At 37.1% G+C, this 24835-nt stretch overlaps 1 protein-coding gene across 1 annotated transcript in view; it reads right to left on the minus strand.

The window, feature by feature from the left end:
- The window catches only part of BTBD9 (BTB (POZ) domain containing 9), a 391756-nt gene that overhangs the window by 331314 nt on the left and 35607 nt on the right, over positions 1–24835 (minus strand). The window contains exons 2-5 of the mRNA XM_004673441.2: positions 20576–20787; positions 17791–18154; positions 16419–16683; positions 848–1067 (exon numbers count right to left, since the gene is read on the minus strand). Of these exons, the coding sequence (XP_004673498.1) occupies positions 848–1067; positions 16419–16683; positions 17791–18154; positions 20576–20760 (1034 nt within the window). The 5' untranslated portion in view covers positions 20761–20787. The remainder of the gene's footprint in view (positions 1–847; positions 1068–16418; positions 16684–17790; positions 18155–20575; positions 20788–24835) is intronic.

Raw genomic sequence — 24835 nt, forward strand, 5'->3', positions numbered from 1 at the left:
TATGTTTTGGCTAATAATAAGCAGCAATGAGAGACACAGTTCCATACTTGATTACCCCTACTGTTGCTAGTTCTTCCTATATTATGGCTGAACTCTGAAGCCATAATGGTTGAAATTACCAGAGGGACTAGAAGAAAGGCAGAATCCTGAAGTCACTGTAAAATAGGAAGGATTCTCAGGCTGGATTTCCCTGAATTGTTTCATAAATTTGTTTTGGGGTTATTTATCCACATGCTAAAATAAAATGTTTTCTTCATTCATTGGGTGAAGTGCAATTTAAAAAAAATTTATTATAATATCCAAAAATAAAGAATCAAGTAAACTGATAGCTGTATAATCCAGATGATGAAATGTCAGACAACTGTTAAAAAAAATATTTTACTTACAAAAGTATAATTTAAAGTATGTTCATAAGATATTACGTTAAGAAATGAAGTTAAGTTTTTTTATATGCCCAATCTTTATTTTATAAACCTATGTGGGTTTATTTATGTGAGAGAAAGAAAGAATGAGTGAGCGAGAGATTATGCATAAATGCCTAGATATACAAAGACTAATAATGAGTAGTGAGGTTACGAACAATTTTTTATTTTTGTGGTTTTTTTCTATATTTTCTAAATTTTCCACAATAAGTACATATTTATCACTGCCTCTGGCAGACAAAAAGCAAAGTTATGTTTTTAAAGAAATATACTCTTTAATTCTGACCAGAGAGTAAAGCTTCAACAGAAGTAACAAAGTGATCACAAAGAAACAAAGCAAGAGATCTGTAAAACCAAAACAGATAACCACAGGCTAGATCATCTCTAACATGTCAGTTTCTCTCTAAGTCAGGCTAATGACTCACCGGCTATCCCGGTCCCACAGGAGGATGCGGATGTGATTGATGATGGATGGCTGACCGAGCTTAATCTCAATGCCAGAACGACAGTCATCATCAATTGGGTGCCTAGAAAATCCATGATCCAAATCATAATTTTGAGTATCACCATCTAATAAGGCAGATTTCAGCTCCCCTTTAACGACCTGGGCTCCATATTTCATTGTTGCAATGTTTTCTTCTGGTACTGTAGTTAAAGACAGAAAAAGCAAAGTCAATACTTACTTCTTATTCTATATTTGGATGAGAAAGATAAAATTCTATACCAGATTCTAGTATATACATTTAATTTAAAAATGGCAGAGATAAGACTATAGAGACAGAAAATATGGAATGTCTATGGGGATTAAGATTCTATCCACAGTTTTAATTTAATGATGCCAACAGGGCCACAAAGTCCCTGGTACAGATATTATTAAGAAAAGTTAATAACACTAGGAAAAATGCATACTAGAACAAACAAATTAGCTCTACTGAGCTTATTCTATTAGTAGCTTTAACTTAATATCTACTGGGAAAAAAACAGCAGGTAAGATGACCTGTACTTGCCCTGTGGACTGAGCATAACATATTATGTAAAAGCAAAGCAGACAGATCAGGCATCTGATAAAACAACAGAAAAAGTAAGATTCTAATACAGCAGAGCTGTTGATCATACATAGACTATGTCTAAAAGAAGATATGTTACATTACTTCACTTGAGGATTTCTTAAAAATGAAAATTCAGGCCCTCCCTGGTGGCGCAGCTGGTTAAAGCACAGCGCTGAGAATCTAAAGCCACTTCCGCATGAGTTCGATTCCCGCCTGCCCCAGAGGAGACACACATGGTGTGGCAGACCTCTCCTGACCCACCCGCTGCTCCCCTCAGCAGTATACTTCGTTGATCTGCCTGTTCTGCTCCCCTCTCTGTCTCTGGTGAAGCTTCTCACCGCCCCTGAGCCTCTGGCCTGTACCCCAGTTCTGTATGCACAAATAAATAAATCTTTAAAAACAAAATGAAAATTCAGGAAGTTTGTCATCAAAATGAATCTTATGGTTATCACTGGAACCCCTCCTATCTCCTATATGATATTTGTTAAGTGTTCACTGTTTCTGAAACTTTGAATCCTCTGTGCAAATTTTGCTTACAGATCTGGAACCTGTCCTTAGATACTAACTTCTAAAACTGACACCCTCTGGAGAGACCAAAGACAACACAGAGTAGATGTTAAGAGCTTAAGCTTCAAAGTCAGAGTTTAAATACAGCTCCACTTTTAACCAGATCTACCAATTTGGGGAAATTCTTTTCTCTGAACTTCAGTTTCTCAATAGGGCAATACCTAGCCCTCAGATATTTGTGTTTATTCGTTTCAAAGATTAAGCGAGATAATGTTTGCAAAGCACATAGTAAGCTCTAAAAAAAATTGTTCACCATTATTATTATGAAACATATATAAAGAAGCATACAATAATAAAAGAACTAAGCAAGTTACAGACTGTAAATAAATACTGAATTCTCATAGTACAAATACATCTTGGCTATGTCATTTAAATAAGGGGAAATGTCTCCTATAATTAGGCTCTTAGGGAAAGGTGGTGGTAAGTAATTCATCATCAAAGATTTCTTGGAAAATGTGCATTAAAAATTTTTTTTAATGAGGACAGGTAACAAGAGTGCTCCAGAAAACAATAAATACAACTAAAAAATGGAGGTTGGGATGGATTTAGTTAACTTGCAAAAGCCTAAGGCAACTCTGAAGCAAAACAAAATATAACAGTGCTCAATTTCTTACCACCAGGAACTTCAATGCTACATATTGATAACTTCTTACAGTAATCACTAATATTCTTCATATGTGTTTTTCATTTTATTTAACCAACCTTATTAGTTACTTTAACTTGTCATAAAAGTCCTTTAAGTGTAATATAGCTACTAAGTCCATTTCACAGATAGAGAAATGGGGCCAAAGGGTTAGACAAACTAATGCCTAAAGTCATCCAACCAAAAGAGCTTGATTACTAGAACTAAGAGTAGAATATATAAGCAATCTGTCTCACAGGCCCTACTGCTTTTAACACAATTCTCTTGTCACCCTCATAAAGAAATTTGATGGGAAGGCCATACTTTCCCTTTTATCTCACCCTTTCCTTCTAAGACTACTCAGGCCCAGACACATAAAACAGTCTAATACAATGAAAGGAAAAAACTTGGACTTAACATTTTAAAAAGACTCATATTCTATCTATTAAAATTTTTTTAATAGATAAAGAGAACACATGTTCTATCACTCACCATATCTGAGTGAAGCCTCAATCTCTGAATGTTTTGCCATCTAAAAATAACAATATTTTGCCCCACCTACCTCACAGTCTTACCTGTAAAGATTACAAATAGAGTCCTTCCTGGTGGTGCAGCAGGTTAAAGCACAACACTAAGAAGCTAAAGCCACTTCCGCATGAGTTCGAGCCCCACCCGCCCTGGAGTCATCCACATGACGTTGACCTGCCTGCTGCTCCCCTCAGCAGTGTGCTTTTTCAGTCGGCCTGTTCTGTTCCCCACTCTGTCTCTGGTGAATCCTCTCACTGCCCCTGCACCTCTGGCCTGAACCCCAGTTCTGTATGCACAAATAATCTTTTTTTAAAAAAAAAAAAAGATTACAAATAAATAGTAAGTATAGAGCAATCAGGCAAAAGACACTTTCTGAAGGTTTACTGCACACCAGATGCCATGTGAGGGACCTAGGAGACAAACCCTGCTCTCCTGCTGCCTCCAATCTAGAGGTGAAACACTTTATAAGCAAGCAAACAAGCAAAGGCTTCACGTGTATGTTTTTTAGATATCAATGAGGAGTAGCTACCTAGTTAAGATTATTGTCTGTCTCTTTATGGCTACGTTTACAATTGAGGGCCCAAAGGCTGTTGCTGCTGGCCACCAGAACCAGCCCCTCCAGTTCTGCCACCATTAGCAGCGACTAAACTAGAAGGAGGAACTTGAGCTTTAGATTTAAAAACCACTGCTATAAACATAAGCTTCTTCACCTCTAAAATTTAGACAAGCTAGGAATAATATGCTAGTCACAACAGTTGCGAGTGATTTGAACTAAGTCAAAATGCAAGTGAAATTTTACCACAAAGCTAAGTCTTCTTTTGAAGTTTATTTCAAGAGTACTTGACAACATTTCAAACTGTTCATATAGATTCTCTAAGAGTATCTTTCACTTCAAAATGGGGAAAATTTACACAAGTGGAAATTCTTTCATAGTAACTATATCTCACAGTATAAAAATACAACTCCAAATATCTTTTGCAAAATTTGTAGTTAAATGATAACAGGAAAAGTAGTGAGAAAATTCAAGTCATCATAGAATAATTCAAATCATAAATACTCCTATTGCCATAATGTGTCTATTAGTAGAGAAAAAGAGCTTCCAGAGATACAGGCTAATAGTGACTAAGCAGGATACCAGGTAACAGTAAATCTTATTTAATGTTTGATGCATTTTATAAACATTAAGAATCAAGCTTGGGCCCTCCCTGGTTGGCGCAGCGGTTTAAAAGCACAGCACTAAGAAGCTTAAGCCACTTCCGCATGAGTTCAATTCCAGCAGGGCATGCCCCGGAGGTGACCACATGGTGTGGCAGACCTCTCCTGACCTGCCCACTGCTCCCCTCAGCAGTGTACTTCGTCATCGATCTGCCTGTTCTGCTCCCCACTCTGTCTCTGGTGAAGCCTCTTGCCGTCCCTAAGTCTCTGGCCTGTACCCTAGTTCTGTATGCACAAATAAATAATCTTAAAAAAAAAAAAAAAAAGGAATCAAGCTTGGAAGTTCCACAGGCAAGTAGAAACAAGCTAATTGTTAAGAAGAAAAACTTAAGAGAAATGAAGTAGGTAGGACCTGCCCCTAGCTACACAGTGCCAAAATCTGAGTGACACTGGGTTATCTTGTGGTCTTCTTTAATTGCTTTATGTTCTTAACCGTGCTTTACTGAACTTTCTAGATTGAGATAACAGGCCATTTTGGGGCTCACAATTATTTCTCTACCCACTACAATCTCTACCCCATTTTGTCCCCTCCAATATCTGTTCCCCAATCTGACTTTCCTGCAGAATGGAGAGACTTGTAATGCCTCAATGGCTTTCTTGACAACTCCTGCCTTAACTCTCCTCATTACCTCCACTCTCTGCAGGTGTCCTTCCTACATTTGGTGGCCCTGTAGTGAAACACACCACAAAACAAACAGGAAACCACCCAGCTAGGACAATCTTGTCAAAGAGTACTGGCCCTGGGAGTCAGATCAACACACTGGTCCTAGGTTGGGCATTGCTTTTACTCAGGAACTTTAGGCAAATTATAAAAATCACCAAATGAAAACATGTAAGTGCTGACAGTAACATTCATTCTACTTATTTAAAGAAAAAAGAATCCTTCAGCTGACTCCACGTGCTGGTCACTGCTGGTCGCCATCCTCCAGCAGCTCACTCACGTTGGAAACAAGAATGCATATCAGACACTGAACATCCATGAAGGGACACTAAGAAGTGATATGTGATGCCCTCAGATCACTTAGAAATGATCTGTGACATAAGCTACTGTTGGGAAGATACAATGGCAATAGAAGCCAGTTTTAAAGATTTATTTATTTATGCACACAGAACTGGGGTACAAGCTAGAGGTGCAGAAGTGGTGAGAGAATTCACCAGAGACAGAGTGGGGAGCAGAACAAGCAGGTGGACAAAGTACACTGCTGAGGGGGGCAGCAGGCGGCTGAGGAGAGGTCTGCCACTCCATGTGGATCGCCTCCAGGGCCCACTGAAGTGGTTGCGGCTAGCTTGCAGTGCTGTGTCCTTACCCACTGCACCACCAGGAAGGGCCCAGAGCCAGTTTTAAAGTATTAAGCCTATTGCTGTTATTACTGTCTGTGAGATGGGAAACAAATTTTACATTCTAATTTAGAGGGAAGGAATGGATTCATTCAGTCCCTCCCTTATTTAAAAACATCTGGATTTAGACTCTGTGCTAGGTGTGGGAAAGACAGATAAAAAGAAATAATAACAGTCATCAAGAAGCTCATTCTAGTAGGAATTTAGGCAAGAAAAGCAGTAATTGTAACATCAAGTTCCAAGCTCTCTGATTTGGTCTGGGTTTACTGGAAACTGTGGGAGTTAGGTACATGGCATATACTGCAGCACAGATTTAAACACATCTTTATATATTAAACAATAATTTAACTTTGCAGTTCTGTGAGCAAATAGACTTTTTCTCAAAAAGGAAACCTTGAGGATAGAAGTTGTGATGTGTTCCCCCTGCTATAATTATGAAGAAACAAGAAGTTATGTTCTCTTTCCCCAAATCTCAAACCTAAGAAACACAAAACAAAGCATAACTCAGCTTGAAAAGAAAAACCAGTAACTTTCAAGGTAGAAATATCTTCACAGCTAAGATACAAAAATTGAGTACAAGTAGTTCAAATACCCTAAGGGGAAAATTTTTTTATTAAAAAGTTAATTCCTTTTCCACAGGTGTATAGACAAATGCTTGTCATGATATATGTACAAACGTAGTCTAAAGCACCTTCCCAGAAAGACAACCACCACTGGTTAAGTTAAAAAAATATCCACTGCAGCCTCTTTTAAAAAAAAAATTAGTTTATTTATTTATTAATCCAGAACTGGGGTACAGGACAGAGGTGCAGGGTTAGTAAGAGGGTTCACCAGCTGGAGCCTCTTTTTTTTTAAGGGGAGGAGGAGAATCATTGTAATTTGGTTAAAAAAAAAAAAGACAGCCTTAAGACATGCAGCTCTATGAATTAAACTTTCCTGGAACCAATATTAATAAACTCAAAGAAAAATATTTGATTTCTATGCCCCTAGTCTCAAGAGAGAACCTCTTCACATTTCATGAAAAGTAACCAAAGATGCAGAACAAAGAAATAAACAAATTTGTTCAGTAATTTCAAAACAAGCATGACTATCTTTCCAGATCATTAGCCCAGGAAAACGTTTTGAAATTTTAGATCCTTTTCCCCTATCATTGAGTAAATCTAATACAAGAAAATAATGATATGAATGTTTGGATAACATTTACTTAGCAATAACTAACCCATGTTTAAGGATCTGATAAGAAAGGACATGCTTCTGTGCCATTTATAACACTGATTTTACTATTCATATAATTTAAAAGTCAGAAAGCCTACTATTTAATCATTTCTCAAATTCAGAAGTTAAATAAAAGATTCCCATTTGTATAATCTCTTCTTTGAGCTCTCATTGAATTATCCCAAAGTGAGTAATTCAACATTTATGAGTAATAATTGCAGTAAGTACACCATTCCAGAACTGAGTGTTCTTCAACTGGCTGATTATTCACTTGCAGAGAAATTTCATAGGTTTATTATTACTCAGGTCTCACACTTATGCTGACCAATTCCAAGCTGTATTAATAATGTTTGAAATGTCCAAAGCATCTCCTCACCCCTACAGCAATATCCCAAGCCTATATCCCTGTACACAAATCCATTTAGAGTCCTACCAGCATCACCAGTCAAAACTAGGGCAAAAAGGGTGAGGGGCAGAACAAAAAAGGAATTTATATAAAAGAGGATACAACAATAAGGAATTGGAAAATCTAAAGCTTTATTAGTATTTGTTACTTCTATACTCCTCTTCTGTATTCCCACTCACTATCCAACTGGCACCACTCTCCAGCACCTCCAATTGCATCCTGAATCTCTTCCACTGACTTGTTTCCTCTAACTGCCATACTATTTCTCTACTACCTTTCACTCTAACTCACACATCAGATGACCAACACACTGTATTTACTATCTTTTCAAATCCATGGCCTAATTCCCTATTTAGCCAAATTTTAGTCCAGACAATTAACCACAGTTTGTACCCAAAAAATTTCTTTCAATTATTATTCATTTTGAGCTGTCAGCATTATGACATACCACTGACCACTGTCTCCATATAAAAGCTCTCCCTTCTGCTGGATTCTGTAACGCTATCCCAGTTTTCTTCCTACCTCTCTAATTGTGACTCAGCCCCTTAGCTATAGGGGTCTCCACATCTGACACTTTGATTTTCACACTGTTCTCTATAATCTAGCCAAGGTTTCAACTCTTTTATCACCAGTCTTAACTATGTCCTAAATAGCGGTAACAGCACCCACAATGGTTAGACATTTTCTCCCTGCATTCATTCACCAAGCACATGCCATATGCTATTCAGTTTGCTAAAATGTTGAAGATATAAAAATCAATAAGCCTTACAAAGATCGTCTCTGCCTTCAAGGACCAATTGTGACAATGTTATCAATATGATTAATCCTACACAGCCACACAGAGATGAGAAAGAACACATCAATAACAATAATATGATAACAATGGTTTCCTACACTGAGCTTACACTATTGTCTATGCACATTATTTAAATTATTTCCCATAACAATACTAGGAGATATAAAGCTAAAAGTAAAATTGTTTAAGTAATTTAATACCAGTTCATGGAACTAATGACTAATTAAGGATTTGCAGACAGATTTGTCTGGCTCCAAAACCTCTTCTATGCCTAATAAAAAGAAATCTGAATCCAATGAGTCAGAAGAGAAATCCAGGCTAAAGGCACCTATTTAAGATCAATCAGTAGTTTAATAGGGAATCTGAAGCCACAGTCAAGGAAAAGATCATTCTGGGAAATGACTACTATGAGAACTTAGAATTTAGGTATTCAGCAGTCGTCACCCTCAGTAAGTCTAAACCCAAGCTCAGCATTTTCTTCAAAGAATGACTATAATTTATTAGTGCTAAGATGAAGTTTTTTCAAATTCTTACATTCCTGAAAATGGGAAACAGACATAATGGTGTGTCATGATTTAACTGACAATATTATTTCCTTTCTTGATAAATAAATAAAGTGCATCAGGATTTCTGGATTCTAAATTTGATAAAATATGGAAAATTTCTCCTGAACCTAATGGTAAAATTCAAATTACTTAAATCATCAAGATCTACTTTTAAAAACTAGTATCTGGAGAGATGGCAAGATGACAGCAAAGTAAAGATGCTGCAATCACTACATCCAGGCTCGCACAGGAATTTAGGACTAAAAAAGACTATAAACTTACATACTATGAGTTTCAACCCAAATGAGAACAACCTGAACTCACTAGAAGGAGGATAACTGAGGGAGAATTGGCAACTGGGGAGTTCCAATAAGGGAACTCATATCCGGAAGCACCACAGACAGGGTAAGTGGAACCTGCCACTCCAATCGGGGGAGTGCCCGAGACTCTAGTGCCACAGATGGAGACTTCCTGCTCATTCGGCTTGGTGAGTGGAACCCAAGCTGTGGGAAAACACTGCGTAAGTGGACACATAGAGCCCGGGGGGTGGGGGGTGAATCTGGTGATCTGATGACTGGGGCAGCTGCAAGGCTTGCAACCCTTTCACCCACCCCCACAGCATAGGCCTGGAGGCTTGTTCCTGGCATCAGTCACTAAGGTGGGCAGAAGTTCACAAAGCTCCTGAGATAAAAGGGGGTGGGGAACAGACTGAATCAAAAACAGGCCCATTAAAACTCCCCCAAGTGGTAGGGAAAGACTGCTCAGGGAGAGATGGCTCAGAGTGGTCACAAAGAGCCCTGGAGGCCTTGAGGAAGGACTGTCTGCCTGTACAACTGTGGGGTTGTGCAGAATTAGGACTCAAAGTATTACTGAAGAGCAGTGTGAGCCAGTAAGACACTGCCTTCCAAGGCTCACAGTGCTCAGAAAATAAACAAAACCAGTGACTGGCTCAACCATAAGCCCAGCTGCAACACTTCTAATACACCCTATTCCCCATGGCTACTTCCAAGCATAAAGGGAACCCGGGATATCAGAAGGCTACAAAGATCAACAGGCACCTTCCAGAGACAAGGACTCAATGAGTTACCAGAAGAAGATGAACACCACAAGATATCCCTGAGCGTCACTGGCAGCGACGACAGACATAATTCCACACAGTAGGGTCTGGAAAAGTAAGAGATATTGAAACAAAAATGGCTCAGAATACTCTCCATAACTGCAGTGTCTGGAAGTCCCTCTGCCATTCTGGAAAGAACATCCAGAAAGAATGTGGGTCAATAATAGCAACACCGTGTCTCAATGAATAGAAAGTATTAGAAAATAAATGACAGGGAAAAGATGACAAACAAATATTCAAGCAAGCCCACAGGGGGAAAATTCACCACAAAAAGATCACTTAGCAGAAGCCACCAAAGAAATACAAAAACTGCTCAGCCTACAAGATAGAGAATTCAGAATTATCATGATAAACAAACAAAAAGAAGATAAGGAAAAAAATGAAATGAGGCAAGCCATCAAGGAGTTGAAGAATGCAAACAAGGAAATGAATGGAAGAAATGAAAAAGAGAAAAAAATATGAGACAAGCAATCAACGAACTGAAGAAAATGAGACATCACAAAAAGAAATGGAAGAAATGCAGGAGATGAAAAGGCCACTAGAGGAGACAAAGAATGCTGGGGAAAGTAATGAAAACAGAATAGATGAAATGGAAGAACAAATCAGCACCCTTGAAGAAAGAGAAATAAAAAGGAAAAGGAATGAAGAAACACTTCAAGAGCTAGCTATCTGACACCATGAAGAAAGGAAATATCAGAGCTATAGGTAGCCCAGAAGGTGAAGAAAAAAGACAAGGAATCTAGAAAATATTCACAGAGACAGAGTACTTCCCTAATATGAAGAAGGAATCTAGAAAATATTCACAGAGATAATAGAAGAGTACTTCCCTAATATGAAGAAGCAAGAAGAACACCAAACTACCATGATGACAGGAGAAATACAGCAAGACACATCATAGTAAAACTACCAAGAATACAAGACAAGGAAAAGATAATGAAAATGACAAAAGGGAAGAAAAAAATAACCTTTAAAGGGAAACCGATCAGGCTGACATAAGACTTCTCCGAAGAAACACTACGGGCAAGAAGAGAGTGGAGGGACATACTCAACAAACTCCAAAGCATTAAATGCCAACCAAGAATACTCTATCCTGCAAAGTTATCCTTCCTCTATGAAGAAAAATAAGGACATCTTCAGAAACTCTGCAATTTTGTCTTGACTAAAACCCCACTCCAAAAAATACTACAAGAAGCCCTCAAACCAAATCCAACAGAAGAATGATCAAGAACAGTTCAAAACAAGGAATAAAAATACAAAAGGACCAAAATGGCAAATGTAGGTGCCAGTATATCAATATTATCTCAAAATGCAAATGGCTTAAACTCATCAATAAAAAGACACAGAGTTGCAGGATGGATTAAAAAACAGAACCCAACATTCTGCTATCTGCAGGAAACACTTCTAATTGCAAAAGATAAAAACAAATTGAAAATAAAAGGATGGAAAACAGCTCTACAAGCAAATGGACCAAAAAAGAAGACAGGAACTTAGATCAAACAGACTTCAAATTAAAAAAGGTGAAAAGACACAGAAGGCCACTACATTATGATGAAGGGGACAATACAAGGAGACATAACAATCATCAACATATTTGCACCAAATGAAGGAGCACCAAAATATATCAGGAAATTACTGTCATCTATGAAAATGTATATCAGAGAGAATACATACATAGTAGGAGAATTCAACACGCCACTCTCCACAATAGACAGATCAATGAGACAAAAAATAAGCAAAGACACTAAAGCTCTGAGCAAGGACCTGGACAACATGGGTCTAACAGACATCTATAGAATACTGCACCCCCAAAAATCTAAGTACACATTTTTCTCAAAACCACATGGATCATCTCTAGCATTGACCACATACTGGGTCACAAGATAAATACCAATAGATACACTAAGGTCAAAATCATACCAACTATTTTCTCTGACCATGAAGGAATCAAACTAGAAATAAACCATATGAAGAAGACAAGAAACCCACCTACCATGTGAAGACTGAAACCCACACTACTGGAGGACCATATGAGGAGATCAAAGAAGAAATCAAAAAATACCTGGAGAAGAATGACAACGATGACACAAATCTCCAAAATTTATGGGACACATTAAAAGCAGTTATAAGAGGAAACTATATTGCATTACAAGCTCACATAAAGAAACAAGAAATAACTCAAACAAACAACCTAGTGTTCCACCTTAAAGAACTGGAAAAAGAACAACAAAATAATCCAAAAGCCAGTAGAAGACAGGAAATAATAAAAGTCAAATAATAAATAAATGAAATGGATGTTAGAAAAACAGTCCAAAAAAATCAATGAAACCAAAAGTTGGTTCTTCGAAAAAATAAACAAGATAGACAGGCCATTAGCAAGGCTCACAAAGAAAAAACAAGAGAAAGCACAAATAAATAGAAACATAAACAAAAGAGGAATCACAACAGATCCAGCAGAAATCAAAAGAATAATCAGAGAATACTATGAGCAACTATATACAAACAAGTTCGACAATTTAGCATAAATGGACAAATTCCTACAACTCTACAACCACCCAAAGCTAGATAAAAAAGAAATAGAATAACTATAGACGTCAATTAGCAAGGAAATTGAAGAAGTAATCAAAACCCTCCCCAAAAAGAAAAGTCCAGGACCAGATGGATTTACAAATGAATTTTACTGATTGTGCAGAAAAGAACTAGTGCCTATTCTACACAGACTCATCCAAAAAACTGAAAAAGAAGGAAAACTACCACAAACGTTCTACGAAGCCAACATCACACTAATACCAAAACCTAACAAAGAAAACACAAAAAAAGAAAACTTCAGACCAATCTCCCCAATGCAAATCTCCTCAACAAAATCATAGCCAACAGAATCCAACAATGCAATAAAGCAAGTGGGCTTTATCCCAGGAGCACAAGGATGGTTCAACATCAGAAAATCAATTAATGTCATCCATCACATCAACTGACAGAAAAATAAAAACTACATAATCATATAAATAAATGCAGAGAAGGCATTCAACAAAGTTCAGCACCCATTTATGTTTAAGGCCCTCAAAATCCTCGGAATAGAAGGAACACACCTCAACATGATAAAAGCCATATGTGACAAACCCACAGCCAATATTATCCTCAATGGAGAAAAGCTGAAAGGCTTTCCTTTGAGATAAGGAACAAAACAATAGCCATTGCTCTTCAACATAACATTGTAAGTTCTAGCCAGAGCAATAAGACAGGAAAAAGACATAGACATACAAGGAATCCAAATAAGGAAAGAAGAAATAAAACTGTCCTTATTTGCAGACGATATGTTAATCTACATGGAAAACCCTCAAAACATCCACAAAGAAACTAATCAAGACCACCCACCAGTTTAGCAAGGTAGCAGGATATAAAATCAACACACAAAAATCAGAGGTTTTCTTATACACAAAGAACCAATCTGAAGAAACAGAAATTTAAAAAAACTATCCCCTTTTCAATTAAAACAAAAAGAATCAAATACCTGGGAGTCAACCTAACAAAGGAGGTAAAAGACCTCTACAAAGAAAATTACAAAACACTTTTATTTAAACGAAATTCAAGAAAACACCATGAAATGGAAAGATATCCCTTGCTCATGGATCAGGAGAATTAACATCATCAAAATGGCCATCCTAGCAAAAGTGATATACAGATTTAACGCCATCCCAATAAGTCTCAATGGCATTCTTTAAAGAAATCACAAAAGACCTCGAATAGCCAAAACCCTCATGTCTAAGAAATATCAAAATGGAGGCATTACAATCCCAAACTTCAAGCTATACTACAAAGCCATAATACTCAAAACTGCATGGTACTGGAACAAGAACAGACATACAGACCAGTGGATTCGAATAGAAAACCCAGCTATAAACCCACAAGCTTATGGAAAGCTAATCTTTGACAAAGGAGCAAAGAAGATACAATGGAACAAAGAAAGTTTGTTCAGCAAATGGTGCTGGGAAAACTGGGAAGCTACATGCAAAGAAATGAAACTAGATCACTTCCTCACACCATACACAAAAATCAACTCAAAGTGGATTAAAGACTGAGACATAAGAATGGAAACCATAAAGTACCTGGAAGCAAAGATGGACCAAACACTACACAACATACACTTCAGCGACATCTTTAAAGATACAGCACCCAATGCAACGATAGTGAAAGCAAGGATAAATAGATGGGACTACATCAAGTTAAAGAGCTTCTATACAGCAAAAGAGACATTACAAAAACAGACATCCCACTGATTGGGAAAAAATTTTTCTTACACAAAACTAGTGATAAAGGGTTGATCACAAAAATATATGGAGAACTGATGAAACTAAACAAAAATAAACAACCCCATCAAAAAATAGGCAGAAAAGTGAAAAAGACACTTCCCCAAAGAGGAAATGCAGATGGCCAACAAGCATATGCAAAAATGTTCAACATCACTCGTAATAAGGGAGATGCAAATTAAAACCACAATGAGATACCACCTCACAACAGTGAGAATGGCACATCTTCAAACAACTAGCAACAACAAATGTTGGCGAGGATGTAGAAAAAAAGGAACTCTCCTGCACTGCTGGTGGGAATGCAAACTAGTACAACCACTATGGAAAACTGTTTGGAAGTTCCTCAAACTGCTTAACATGGAGCTTCCATATGACCCAGCAACCCCACTCCTAAGTATCTACCCAAAGACACAAAAACACTGATTCAAAAAGATACCTGCACCCCCATGTTTATTGCTGCTTTATTCACAATTAGAAAGGCATGGAAACAGCCCAAATGCCCAAAAGTGGATGACTGGATTAAAAAGATGCGGTACATATATACAATGAAATATTACTCAGCAACCAAAAAAATAAACCCATGCCTTTTGCAGCGACATGGATGTAGCTGGAAAAGATCATGCTTAGTGAAATAAGCCAGAAAGAAAAGGAAAACTACTGGATGGTTTCTCTCATAGCAGGAACAAGCAAGAAATAACGATAATGATGAATAGCTATATACCAGAGACATTTTGTGGGAGTGGAGTGGGGAATGGGATCAAAACAGTCGGGGGAAGGAAATGCACTGGACTATGGTGATGACACATGGGTGATTTGGTGATGGGAAGCCCAAGGGGATTGCAAATGAGATGGAAAAATGCTCAAAATGATGTAAAAATAAACTATTATATATATTTAAAAAGAGAGAGAAGAAAAAAAAACTGTTGAGGAAAACAACACAAAACAACAACAACAAAAAAACCTAGTATCTTCTGTATACATTTATTTTTATCCCTTTGCCCTGCTGTCCCTCTGGTCTAAGTTGTATCAGTTGTGCACTGGTTAAATACCCTCTTCACTGGCCTCCCCAAATCTAGTTTTTCTCTACTCCAAATCAAGTATTGTACATGGACATTTCAAAACCACTCTTCACTGGCCTCCCCAAATCTAGTTTTTCTCTACTCCAAATCAAGTATTGTACATGGACATTTCAAAACCACCACCATACTCATGCCATTCCTCCTCTAAAACTGGCTCATAAAATCAATACATGTAGAGTAATCCCAATCCAGTTTCCAATACCTCCATTTTACTGAGCTGACTATTGCAGACTTTCTTTAATATAAGCATTCCACTTTACACAAACTCTTCTATTCAGTTCTTCAAATGCTCTAATCTGTCTATTAACCTTACCTGTCCTCCCAAGAAAACGCATTATAACTGATGCCATTCAAATCAAATGTCAAGGCTCACCTCAAACTTCATAACCTCCATGAAATCTTCCCTCAACTATCCCAAACTTCTGAAGTTCACAGCATGTACCCATCTTGAGTACTGTGCTTAACTTTTCATGAAAGTAAGTCTTGTTTCTACAATGAAATGAAAATATCAAAAACAGATTGTATTTTACACTAACACAGTTTTCAGCCAGTTTGGGTTATAACTTAATTACACAATCTCTGGAGCCAAACTATAAAAGTCGAGTTCCTCAGCACCACAACTTTCTGTGTGACCTTAGGTTATTTACTTAACCTCTCTGTACTTCTGTTTCCTTACCTGTGAAATGGAGCCAATAACAGTACCTACCTCAAAAGGCAAAGGTTTGTTGTGAGATCATGTAGGACTCCCACTGATACACATAAATGCATTATAAGTGTTAACTGATATTTTAATTAATAAGAAAAATCACCATCTAAGGTTGGAAATGCTACTTAAATGTTAGCTATTATTATTTATAGTCTCCATGTTCAGAATACCAAAATAATAGCAAACACATATCATGGACTCAGTACTGATTAAATGGAGGAAAGAAGGAAAGGCCTTAACATGAGAGGTTTTATAGCAAAGGATCTAGTTTCAATCTTCTAGTGAGCAGCTAGAAAAATTTCTCCATAAATGGCAAGAAATAAATATTTGGGAGGTACACAGAGTCTAGACAACCTCAAAAGAAATTAACAGGAGAATGAAAGGAAGGTATTTCATAAGAAACAGCTGTATATTCACAGCCCCACATATAGCTGTACTATAATTTTGTAACTAACTGTAATAAGATACAAACAAAGGTTCTTGGTGAGATCAGGATAAGAAGTACTTACTGAGCATGCCTCTATAATTTAAGTCCATATCCCGGCTCTCTGATCGAACCTTAATAGCATCCAGGATGGCATCAGGAGACAACAATCCCGAAGGCCTCACAACATTCAGAAGCTCGGTGAGACTCATCAGAGGTAAGCGCACAGCCTGCATGATTTCAGCATGATTCTCCTTGGAATTATGCTTACACCAGTTCAACAAGGCTAGGAAAATATCTTTTTCGGGAGCTGCAAATGAATCTCTTAATACGATGTTTAAAAGGGCTGTCTGAAAAAGATAGAGGGCAAAGTCCAGTTAACAGAATGTGCACTCAATAACATGCGTTCAATAAGCAAAAGTATCACTAATCTTTGAATAATTAACTCTTTGACCATCTTCACTTCTTATTCTCTGTGTACTATATTTTTCTGCCCATTATGGCTATGTCAATAGTAAGAAAGGATGGTAGGACTTTGTGTTCTTACCTGGCATCTTGGACCACTACATCAAATATCTAGTCCTCCCAACCTATCTACACCCATCTTTAATAAAACAAAGAAGAAATATGGCAATGTGAGAAGTTATTGCAGGTTGTAAGTACACAGAGGTTCTTCAGTAGAGTTTACATTTATAAGTTTGCAAGACACAGTCAGTTTCTAAAATTCAAAATCCTTTACTCCAATTACTGTAGTAGCATATTTGTGGTTCTCAGGTTACCAGAATGACCTTCAGGAACCCCTAGAGATCCCTGCCCTTAAAAATCTTGCAGGATAATAAAAATCACAGTTTACACTCAAACCAAGATACATGGCTTTTCAAAAAGGTTTTCATATTCAAAAAAATTTAAGTCCTTGGAGGAACAGAGAAAGAAAAAGGGAGAGAACCAAACTCTCTGGGGTTCAGAGAAAGATGTAAGCAAAGCAGTTTCTCTGTAACATAGCACATAATGTTGTAAATATGTATCAATATATATTCACTGTCTAAGAGTGACCATTGAACCAGCTTGGTGGGGTGGGGAGGGATGATTTAAACATATCCAATGCTCATCAAACCTCCTTTATAGATTTCCCCTCATAATAAGAAATCATTAGTTGCACTCTCTGCCAGAGAAATATAAAACCAAAACAGAGTATGAAACACCCAAAGGAGATGATTTGACTGCTAGCACTTTGAAAAAACCAGCCAGCAGCACAGTCTCTTGGGCATATAAAACTTACCAGAACATCCTTAAAAGGAAACAAAAGAAATCTGCCTCTCTCTATATGACCTAGAGTGCCAGCAGCAAGAGGCAGACGGTAGGCAGACAACTTCTTCCATAACCACTGCTACATTTTTACTGTTCAGGTATAAGTAAGACAATGCATGCATGGAAATTGCTTGTAGACTATGACACACCTTAGAAAGGGAGAGGAAACCTTCACTTGAGAGAACCTCCTGAGCATTTCTGTCCATAAACAGGCAGCACATACAAGTTAACTTGGGGAGTGAGTAGAGGCTGGCAACATCAAAAGTCATACAGACATTCTGAATGTTAAGAATGGTGCAGAGATATTCAGAGGTAGAATCCTCCAGCTCTGGAAATCCATATTTATGAGCCAGGCTCAAAAAGTCTAACAGCACCTCCTCCTTCTCATCTGTCAGTGTTGCCCGCCCAGTATAGATGTACTTAAGTAGCATTGTGAATGCTTCTGCCGTGGTGTCTTCAAGGGGGATCTCTGCTTCCGGCTGAGATTCTCGCATTCCACCATACAGTAATGCTCTGCAAGACAGAAAAGAAATGCATAAGGGAAACCTCAAATAGGACTTGCTACAAAACTAGGAAATAATGGTTATCGGCATTATTTTATACAGATATCAATTTGTCTAATGACAGAGATTCAGGTGATGAAATGCAGAACAATCACCTTAAATAGTTCTTTAAAGAAAATGATTTTTAAATTATTTTGAGTTCATTCTATAAACAACTGGACTAATGAAATATCCTAAGGGTCCAAGACATGTAATGGATATTAACTAAATAGAAAGAAGAAAGTACTCTCTTGAGAAGAACAGTGAAATCAGTATAAAGATGTTAAAGATCAACAAGGCCATCCCAAAAGGAACTCTACAGGAAAAGGTATAACCAGATAAAAACTCAGCACAACCAGGTGCCATTATCCTATTTGAATGACAGAAATTAAAAAGCCTGTTAATAGTCAGTGCTGCAAAAACAATGGGAAAATAAGTTCTCGCATGCCCTGCTTTCAGAGAAGAAATGAGCACCCCTTTCTTGAAAGTAATTTAAGTAATATATATTCAAATCTAAATAAGAATACTATTCAACTCAGTTATTTCACTTTAATTTATAACTCTAAAGAAATAAAACAGCAAGTAAAGATAAATATATAAGACTATATATGAAACACTGGGAATAGTGGGGGGGGGAGAATCAATATTTTGGTAATACTAGGTGGAAAAAAGGTCCATTGATAGGGATGTTCTTGAAAAAAACTGACACTGACACACACATTCTCCACAGCCATTAGAAAGATCAAGGAAGAACAATACATCTAGGAAGGATGTGTAGGAGATAGCAAGTAAGTCAAGTTACAGCACCTATGTGTTACATGGGGTAAAAAAGTGAATAAACACATACTTTTATGGGTATATAATATACACACTTTTATGTGTACGTATATAAGTAATATATAGCTATGTCTACTTAAATCAAGAAAAATCAGGGGAAATTCATATTAAACCATTAATAGTAGTTGTCTCTGGAAATATGATTAGTTGACTGGGGGGGGGGAGACTTTTTCTCATCTGTCACTTTATAAACTAAAAATGGTACCGTTAATGGAATTATGGTTGACTTGACATTTTTGGTCTTTCAGTGTTTTTCAGATTAAAAAAAAAATCCCCCTATTATTCCTTGTCTGCTCATCTAAAAAATGAGAACTAGACAATCCAGGAAGGTAATTAATTTGAATTTCTCTGCTACTCTTTATTGAATTACTACCTGTATTATACCTCCAATCCTCAGGAGAACTGTACAGAAGACAGAGGCCAGTAACAAATAAAAATTAGACCAAGGTCTGATGCTTTGGAAAGCTGACCACTAACAAGAGGAACAGAAGAGGTTTAGCTAGAATTTTTCATAGACTTCTCTCTTTTGTAAGCTCCTGGTTTCATCGACAGAGGTATTTTCAATGCAAAATGGTTGCGATTATGAGACATTCCACAAATGTTTATAAGGTGATTATAAAAGGCTAGAAAAAGGCAATTATTTCCTAGAGATACACTTACTATAATATGCTTATGAATCTAGGTATTGTTTTGCTGTCTTGGTTAGTCTGAGTACAAAAAATATAACTGTAGCTTTCAATAGTAAGTAACTGAAATTTTCTCAGTCATTGGCACTTCTGTTTTTAGATATATGGGTTCCTGGGCAAATCTATGACTCAACTGATATGAATTCTATGGATCTATCAAGAATAAATTATTAGTCAATACCTTAGTAATGATGACCTCTTAACTAATATTAAAGTGTACAGTAATTAGAATTCAGTTTAATATTTATAACCTGGATATTAGGGTTTGAGTAGCAAACAACAGTTATATATAAATGGGATTTTTATACATAATTAAATACATAAATATTTTGTTTGGTTTTATTTCTAATGTAGCTAGACAACTTAGTAAATACTTAAGCTTCCTTTAATTTGGAGTTATCAAACTGCAGGTCTAAGAGAGAGACCTGTTGGGTTACCTACAGACCCAGGACCTCAGTAGTGTGAAATTGAGACACACATAGTTTCGTTAGCAAGTCTCGCTTTGGGTCTACCTATACAACTAGAAGATGATCTGCCAATAAATCGGCTTCAGTTCAATTAGTCATTGACTGAAGAGAAAGTACAGGTAACAAAGACAACCTGATAAATATTCTTAAGGCCTTGAAAATTGACTGACTGAGTACTGCCTAACCTGGAAGCCTTGTAATCCTATAATTCTTAGATGATTCCTAAAGGAAAAGGCATTTTTCAAAAGATAACAAAGTCTAGAAAGATGAAATTCTTAATGGATGTTGAACTGAAAGACTGCTAGAATGTATCATTATGCTTGGATCCATATTTTCATAGGGTAGAAAATAGCAGCATTTCCTACAAGTGACTTGAATCTTCAAAAACTATTATATACTCACCGAAAATATTGGCACCTTGCTGCTAAAATTACCCTGTGGGCAGGAAATCGTTTCTTTTCCACAACAAATGTGACATCGCCATACTCTTCCCCAATTAACAAGGCACCGATATGTTCAGACAAAATGTGCACATGATCAATTTCCCCCACTGCAGTAAAGGGGCGAAGAGGGTGGCTGTTGCTCATCTTGTAGAACAGATGATAGTCACTGACCTAATACAAAAAGAAAAGATGAGAATTAGTGAAGGGAAAGGGAGTATACTTAGAAATTATATATAAACATAGCTAAGTAGAGATTTAAAGTATTTACAAAACCACAAAAAGAACTATTTCAGCACATATTGGTGTCTTTATTATAGGAAGCAATTCAGTCAAATTCTATCATTGCCTTACTACATTAGAAAAGCAAAAAGACAGGAGTCTTTAGCCAGGGCCTTTAAATACCATAAGCACTTGGAGCTGTCACAATCGAGAAAACTATGCCCAAATACAATGCATTATTTCTGAGCACCCTGGAAGAAGAAAAACCAACAAGCAGAAGAAAAGCTCTCTCACCAAAGATGTATTCAATAAGGTCAGACATAACTATGCCCAGCATAAGAGTCACTAGGGCAGATGGACTTAAATCACCAACAGAATAAACTAAACAATCAATTTCAAATAATTTCTGATGTTTTGGTCTGAAATACTTTAAATACTTTATTTTAAAAAAGTCTTCTGGAGGCACAAAAATAACTTGACATTCACTAGTGAAAAGTTTACGCTAATCTCCTTCAAAAAAAAAAAATGACCCCAGTATTTTTCTTAAGATTGTAACTTCCAGTGCAAACTTGCAGCTCTGATGATCAGGTTGCCTGTGTTTAAAGAGTACCATTCAATCTCATTCATGTGTACTTCCTTGCTCTGTATAAAATATCTTTCTATAAATGTAACTAAAAATCAAAGGCCTAAAACTTTACCTGCTAGCAAATGGGAATACATTCTTTGAAATCTAAAAATGTTTATATTCTTCAATTTCTATTATATGTTCAAGTCCTGCAAGTAACCCAGCCAGGGGGTGAGAGCAGTCATTAGCATTCAGGTGCCTGAGGTGGAGATGTGCCTGACTGCTGGGAGGAGAGCCATCTACCCTTGTTTTGCACCAGAGACTAGAGATATGCCCTCTCCAGTCTACTTCCATACCTTCTTGAACTTTCTGCTTAGGCCAGGGTTAAAGGTTAAACCACTCCTGATCTTCAAACTCCCATGTTCAGATCCATTATCAGCAAGACGTGTGAAAAATGGTCTTTAGCCTCAGAGGCTGCAGAGGAGGAGCTTCAAGGTCTGGGTTCCCCCCCTTTACAGGCTATTCAATGTCCACCCCCAGCAGAGGAGGCAACAGCAAGGATTGTGATGTAGAGAACATGGAGGACAAGTTAGGCAAGGAAAGGGCAGCCGCAGGTGAATGAACAGGATCCTAGACCCCTCCAGTAGGAAGATGAGGGTGCTAATTGCATATTCCCCACGCCAAAGCAAATTCCTTTACTTCAACTACAGACTCCTCGTGACAGCGCAAAAAGAGGAATCATCTACAATTACTTACTTGATGTGTGTGAAAGACCAAATTTAGTTTAAGAGATCTATTTAGAAGTGCCAATAATCTGTAATTCAATCTTTGAACATGTGACCAATATAGTCTAAGACAGGAGTTGGTAAACTTTCTGCAAATGTTTTGCAGACTAGTTGGTTTGTCACACCTGCTCTTGAAGCCTAAATGTAGACAGAGATATTAAGTAAATGAATGAGCAAGGCTAATTTCCAATAAAACTATTTACATAAAAGGGCTGGACTTGGCCCTCCCTGATGGCGCAGCGGGTTAAAGCGCAGCACTGAGAATCTGAAGCCACTTCCACATGAGTTCGATTCCCGCCTGCCCCGGAGGAGACCACATGGCGAGCCAGACCTCTCCTGACCCGCCCGCTGCTCCCCTCAGCAGTGTACTTCGTCTATCTGCCTGTTCTGCTCCCCTCTCTGTCTCTGGTGAAGCCTCTCACTGCCCCTGAGCCTCTGGGCTGTACCCCAGTTCTGTATGCACAAATAAATAAATAAATCTTTAAAAAAAAAAAAAGGGCTGGACTTAACTCTGAGGCAAATCACTGCTCTAAGATATGACTAAGGATTGGCTGTACAGCAGAAAGGATAAGACTGCTTTGGGTTATTGTTTTGGTTTCTGGTTGGATTACTCAATCAAGGTTCAAAATAACACTATCATTTCCTATGTCAGTCATGAAATTCTGAAAGCTACTAGTACTGATTTCAAATCTCCACTCAACTATTCAGCTATTAAAAAAAAAAAGATGAAATTTTGCCATTTGTGATAACATGGATAGAACAGGAAAGGGTTATGCCAAGTTTAGTAAGCCAGGAGAAGAAAGAAATACTGGATAATCTCATTCATACGTGGAATATAGAGAAATAAAACAAAGGAACAGGAAAATTTTACCACACAGCAAACCCTAGAAACCTGACCAAAGAACTGAAGCCACTAGAGGAGAAGGTTGTAGGGAAAGGGGTTGGAGGCAGGCAGTGTGGAAGACAGAAGGAGGCCTAGTGCACTCGTGTGGAGGATCATGCGTGCTTTGGTGGTGAGGGTGGTGGTATGGTAACATACATCTGAAAAGGTGTGAAACTGTCTCCAAACTGTATACAATGTTGTAAACCATTGTTACTGCAGTAAAGATAATATAATTTAAAAAGAAGTAACGTGTAACAGATTAGGGAAACCAGGTGAAGAAAGAATTTCTGATTAATGTTTTCCCTTGAATTAAAATATATACATATTTGTGGTAACTGAATGAGATTCCCTCATATTGTGTTGAATATAGTCTTGTTATCACATATTTTTTCCAAGAAGTAAAAAAATGACCAATCAAATTTGATATTAAAAACAAGCAAACAATTCCAATCTTCTTCAATATGAATTTTCATATCTCTACCCTAAATTTCAATGGTAGTACATGACACTACTTTACAAAACACAGTCTTTTTCTGTGCAATGGATATAAATAGTGACTATATTCTCTAGTATAACATTTTCTTAAAATTGTATCCAGATTATGAGTAGGATGCAAATGATTCACTAAATGATTCTTGATGAATAATGATTGATGCTTGGTTTAGCTGAAAGATAAATTTGAAATCTTCAGCTTATAAACATTAGTATTACATACATAAATATCTAAGCAGGTTCTCCATATTTGTAGCTCTTAATAAATACAATTTCATTTTGCTAAATTTACATTTTAATTATTTTCCACCAAGAGACATAAATTAAATATAACCAGGTGTGGAAAACAGTCACTTAGTATGGAATAAACACAATATTTTTGGCACACAGAAATATTTTAATTAGACTAGTGATTCTTGATGAACTTGCCACACACTGAAATTATGTGAGGAGCTTAAAAAGAGAAAAATAAAGGTGCTTTGGGTTCCCCCATCAGAGATTCTAATTTAATTGAACTGGAATTAGAACCACTATTTGGAAGTGATCTTTAAAAAGACAGCTTGAAAAAGAGCCACTGATTTAGACTATGTTGCTGTAGGTTCATATCCTTATTCCTGGAGAAAATTCATTGAGCAGATCATATTCCATTTTGAATGGTGCTAAACATAGCTATCACTGCCACAGTGATAGCAGAAAATATTTCTGCCAGATGCCCTAGCTTGTATACAAAGTGATAGTTTGAGTCTACCCATCTACATTTTAAAACCCAGAAATCACACATCAATAAAGTAACCATCAATATTAATATGATAAATAAAATTGGGCAAAAATTAAAATTCAGCAGAGCAACTCTTTTGACTTGTTTCTTAAGCTGTAAAACTTATTCTGTGACTAATTAGGTGTGACTAACAACATGGCCAAATATTCTAACTTCCATGAAATTGTTTCTGCACCTGTAATGACATGGATCTAATAGGGTGTTGTTTTTCTTAAGTTCTGCTTTGTCACCCTCATTGTCTTGTAATATTTCTGTTTTGGCCTGTCATATAAACTGAACTCTCTTGATTCAGCACATGGTTGTACTGAAGGCTGTGATTTACAACAGCAAAAGACAAAACAAAATCAGCAAAGATTTTGAAAAAGCACAGGGGGCAAATTCTGGGGAATCCACATAAGGCTACAGGGTTCATTCTGTGGAATAAGTGAGATGTGCGATAATTTGTAACAATAAGCATTAAATATTTCCAACCAGGGAGATAGTTAGAGACTCAGTAC

This window comes from Condylura cristata, unplaced genomic scaffold (assembly GCF_000260355.1).
Source record: "Condylura cristata isolate star-nosed mole 26May11 unplaced genomic scaffold, ConCri1.0 scaffold00001, whole genome shotgun sequence".
Taxonomy (NCBI): domain Eukaryota; kingdom Metazoa; phylum Chordata; class Mammalia; order Eulipotyphla; family Talpidae; genus Condylura; species Condylura cristata.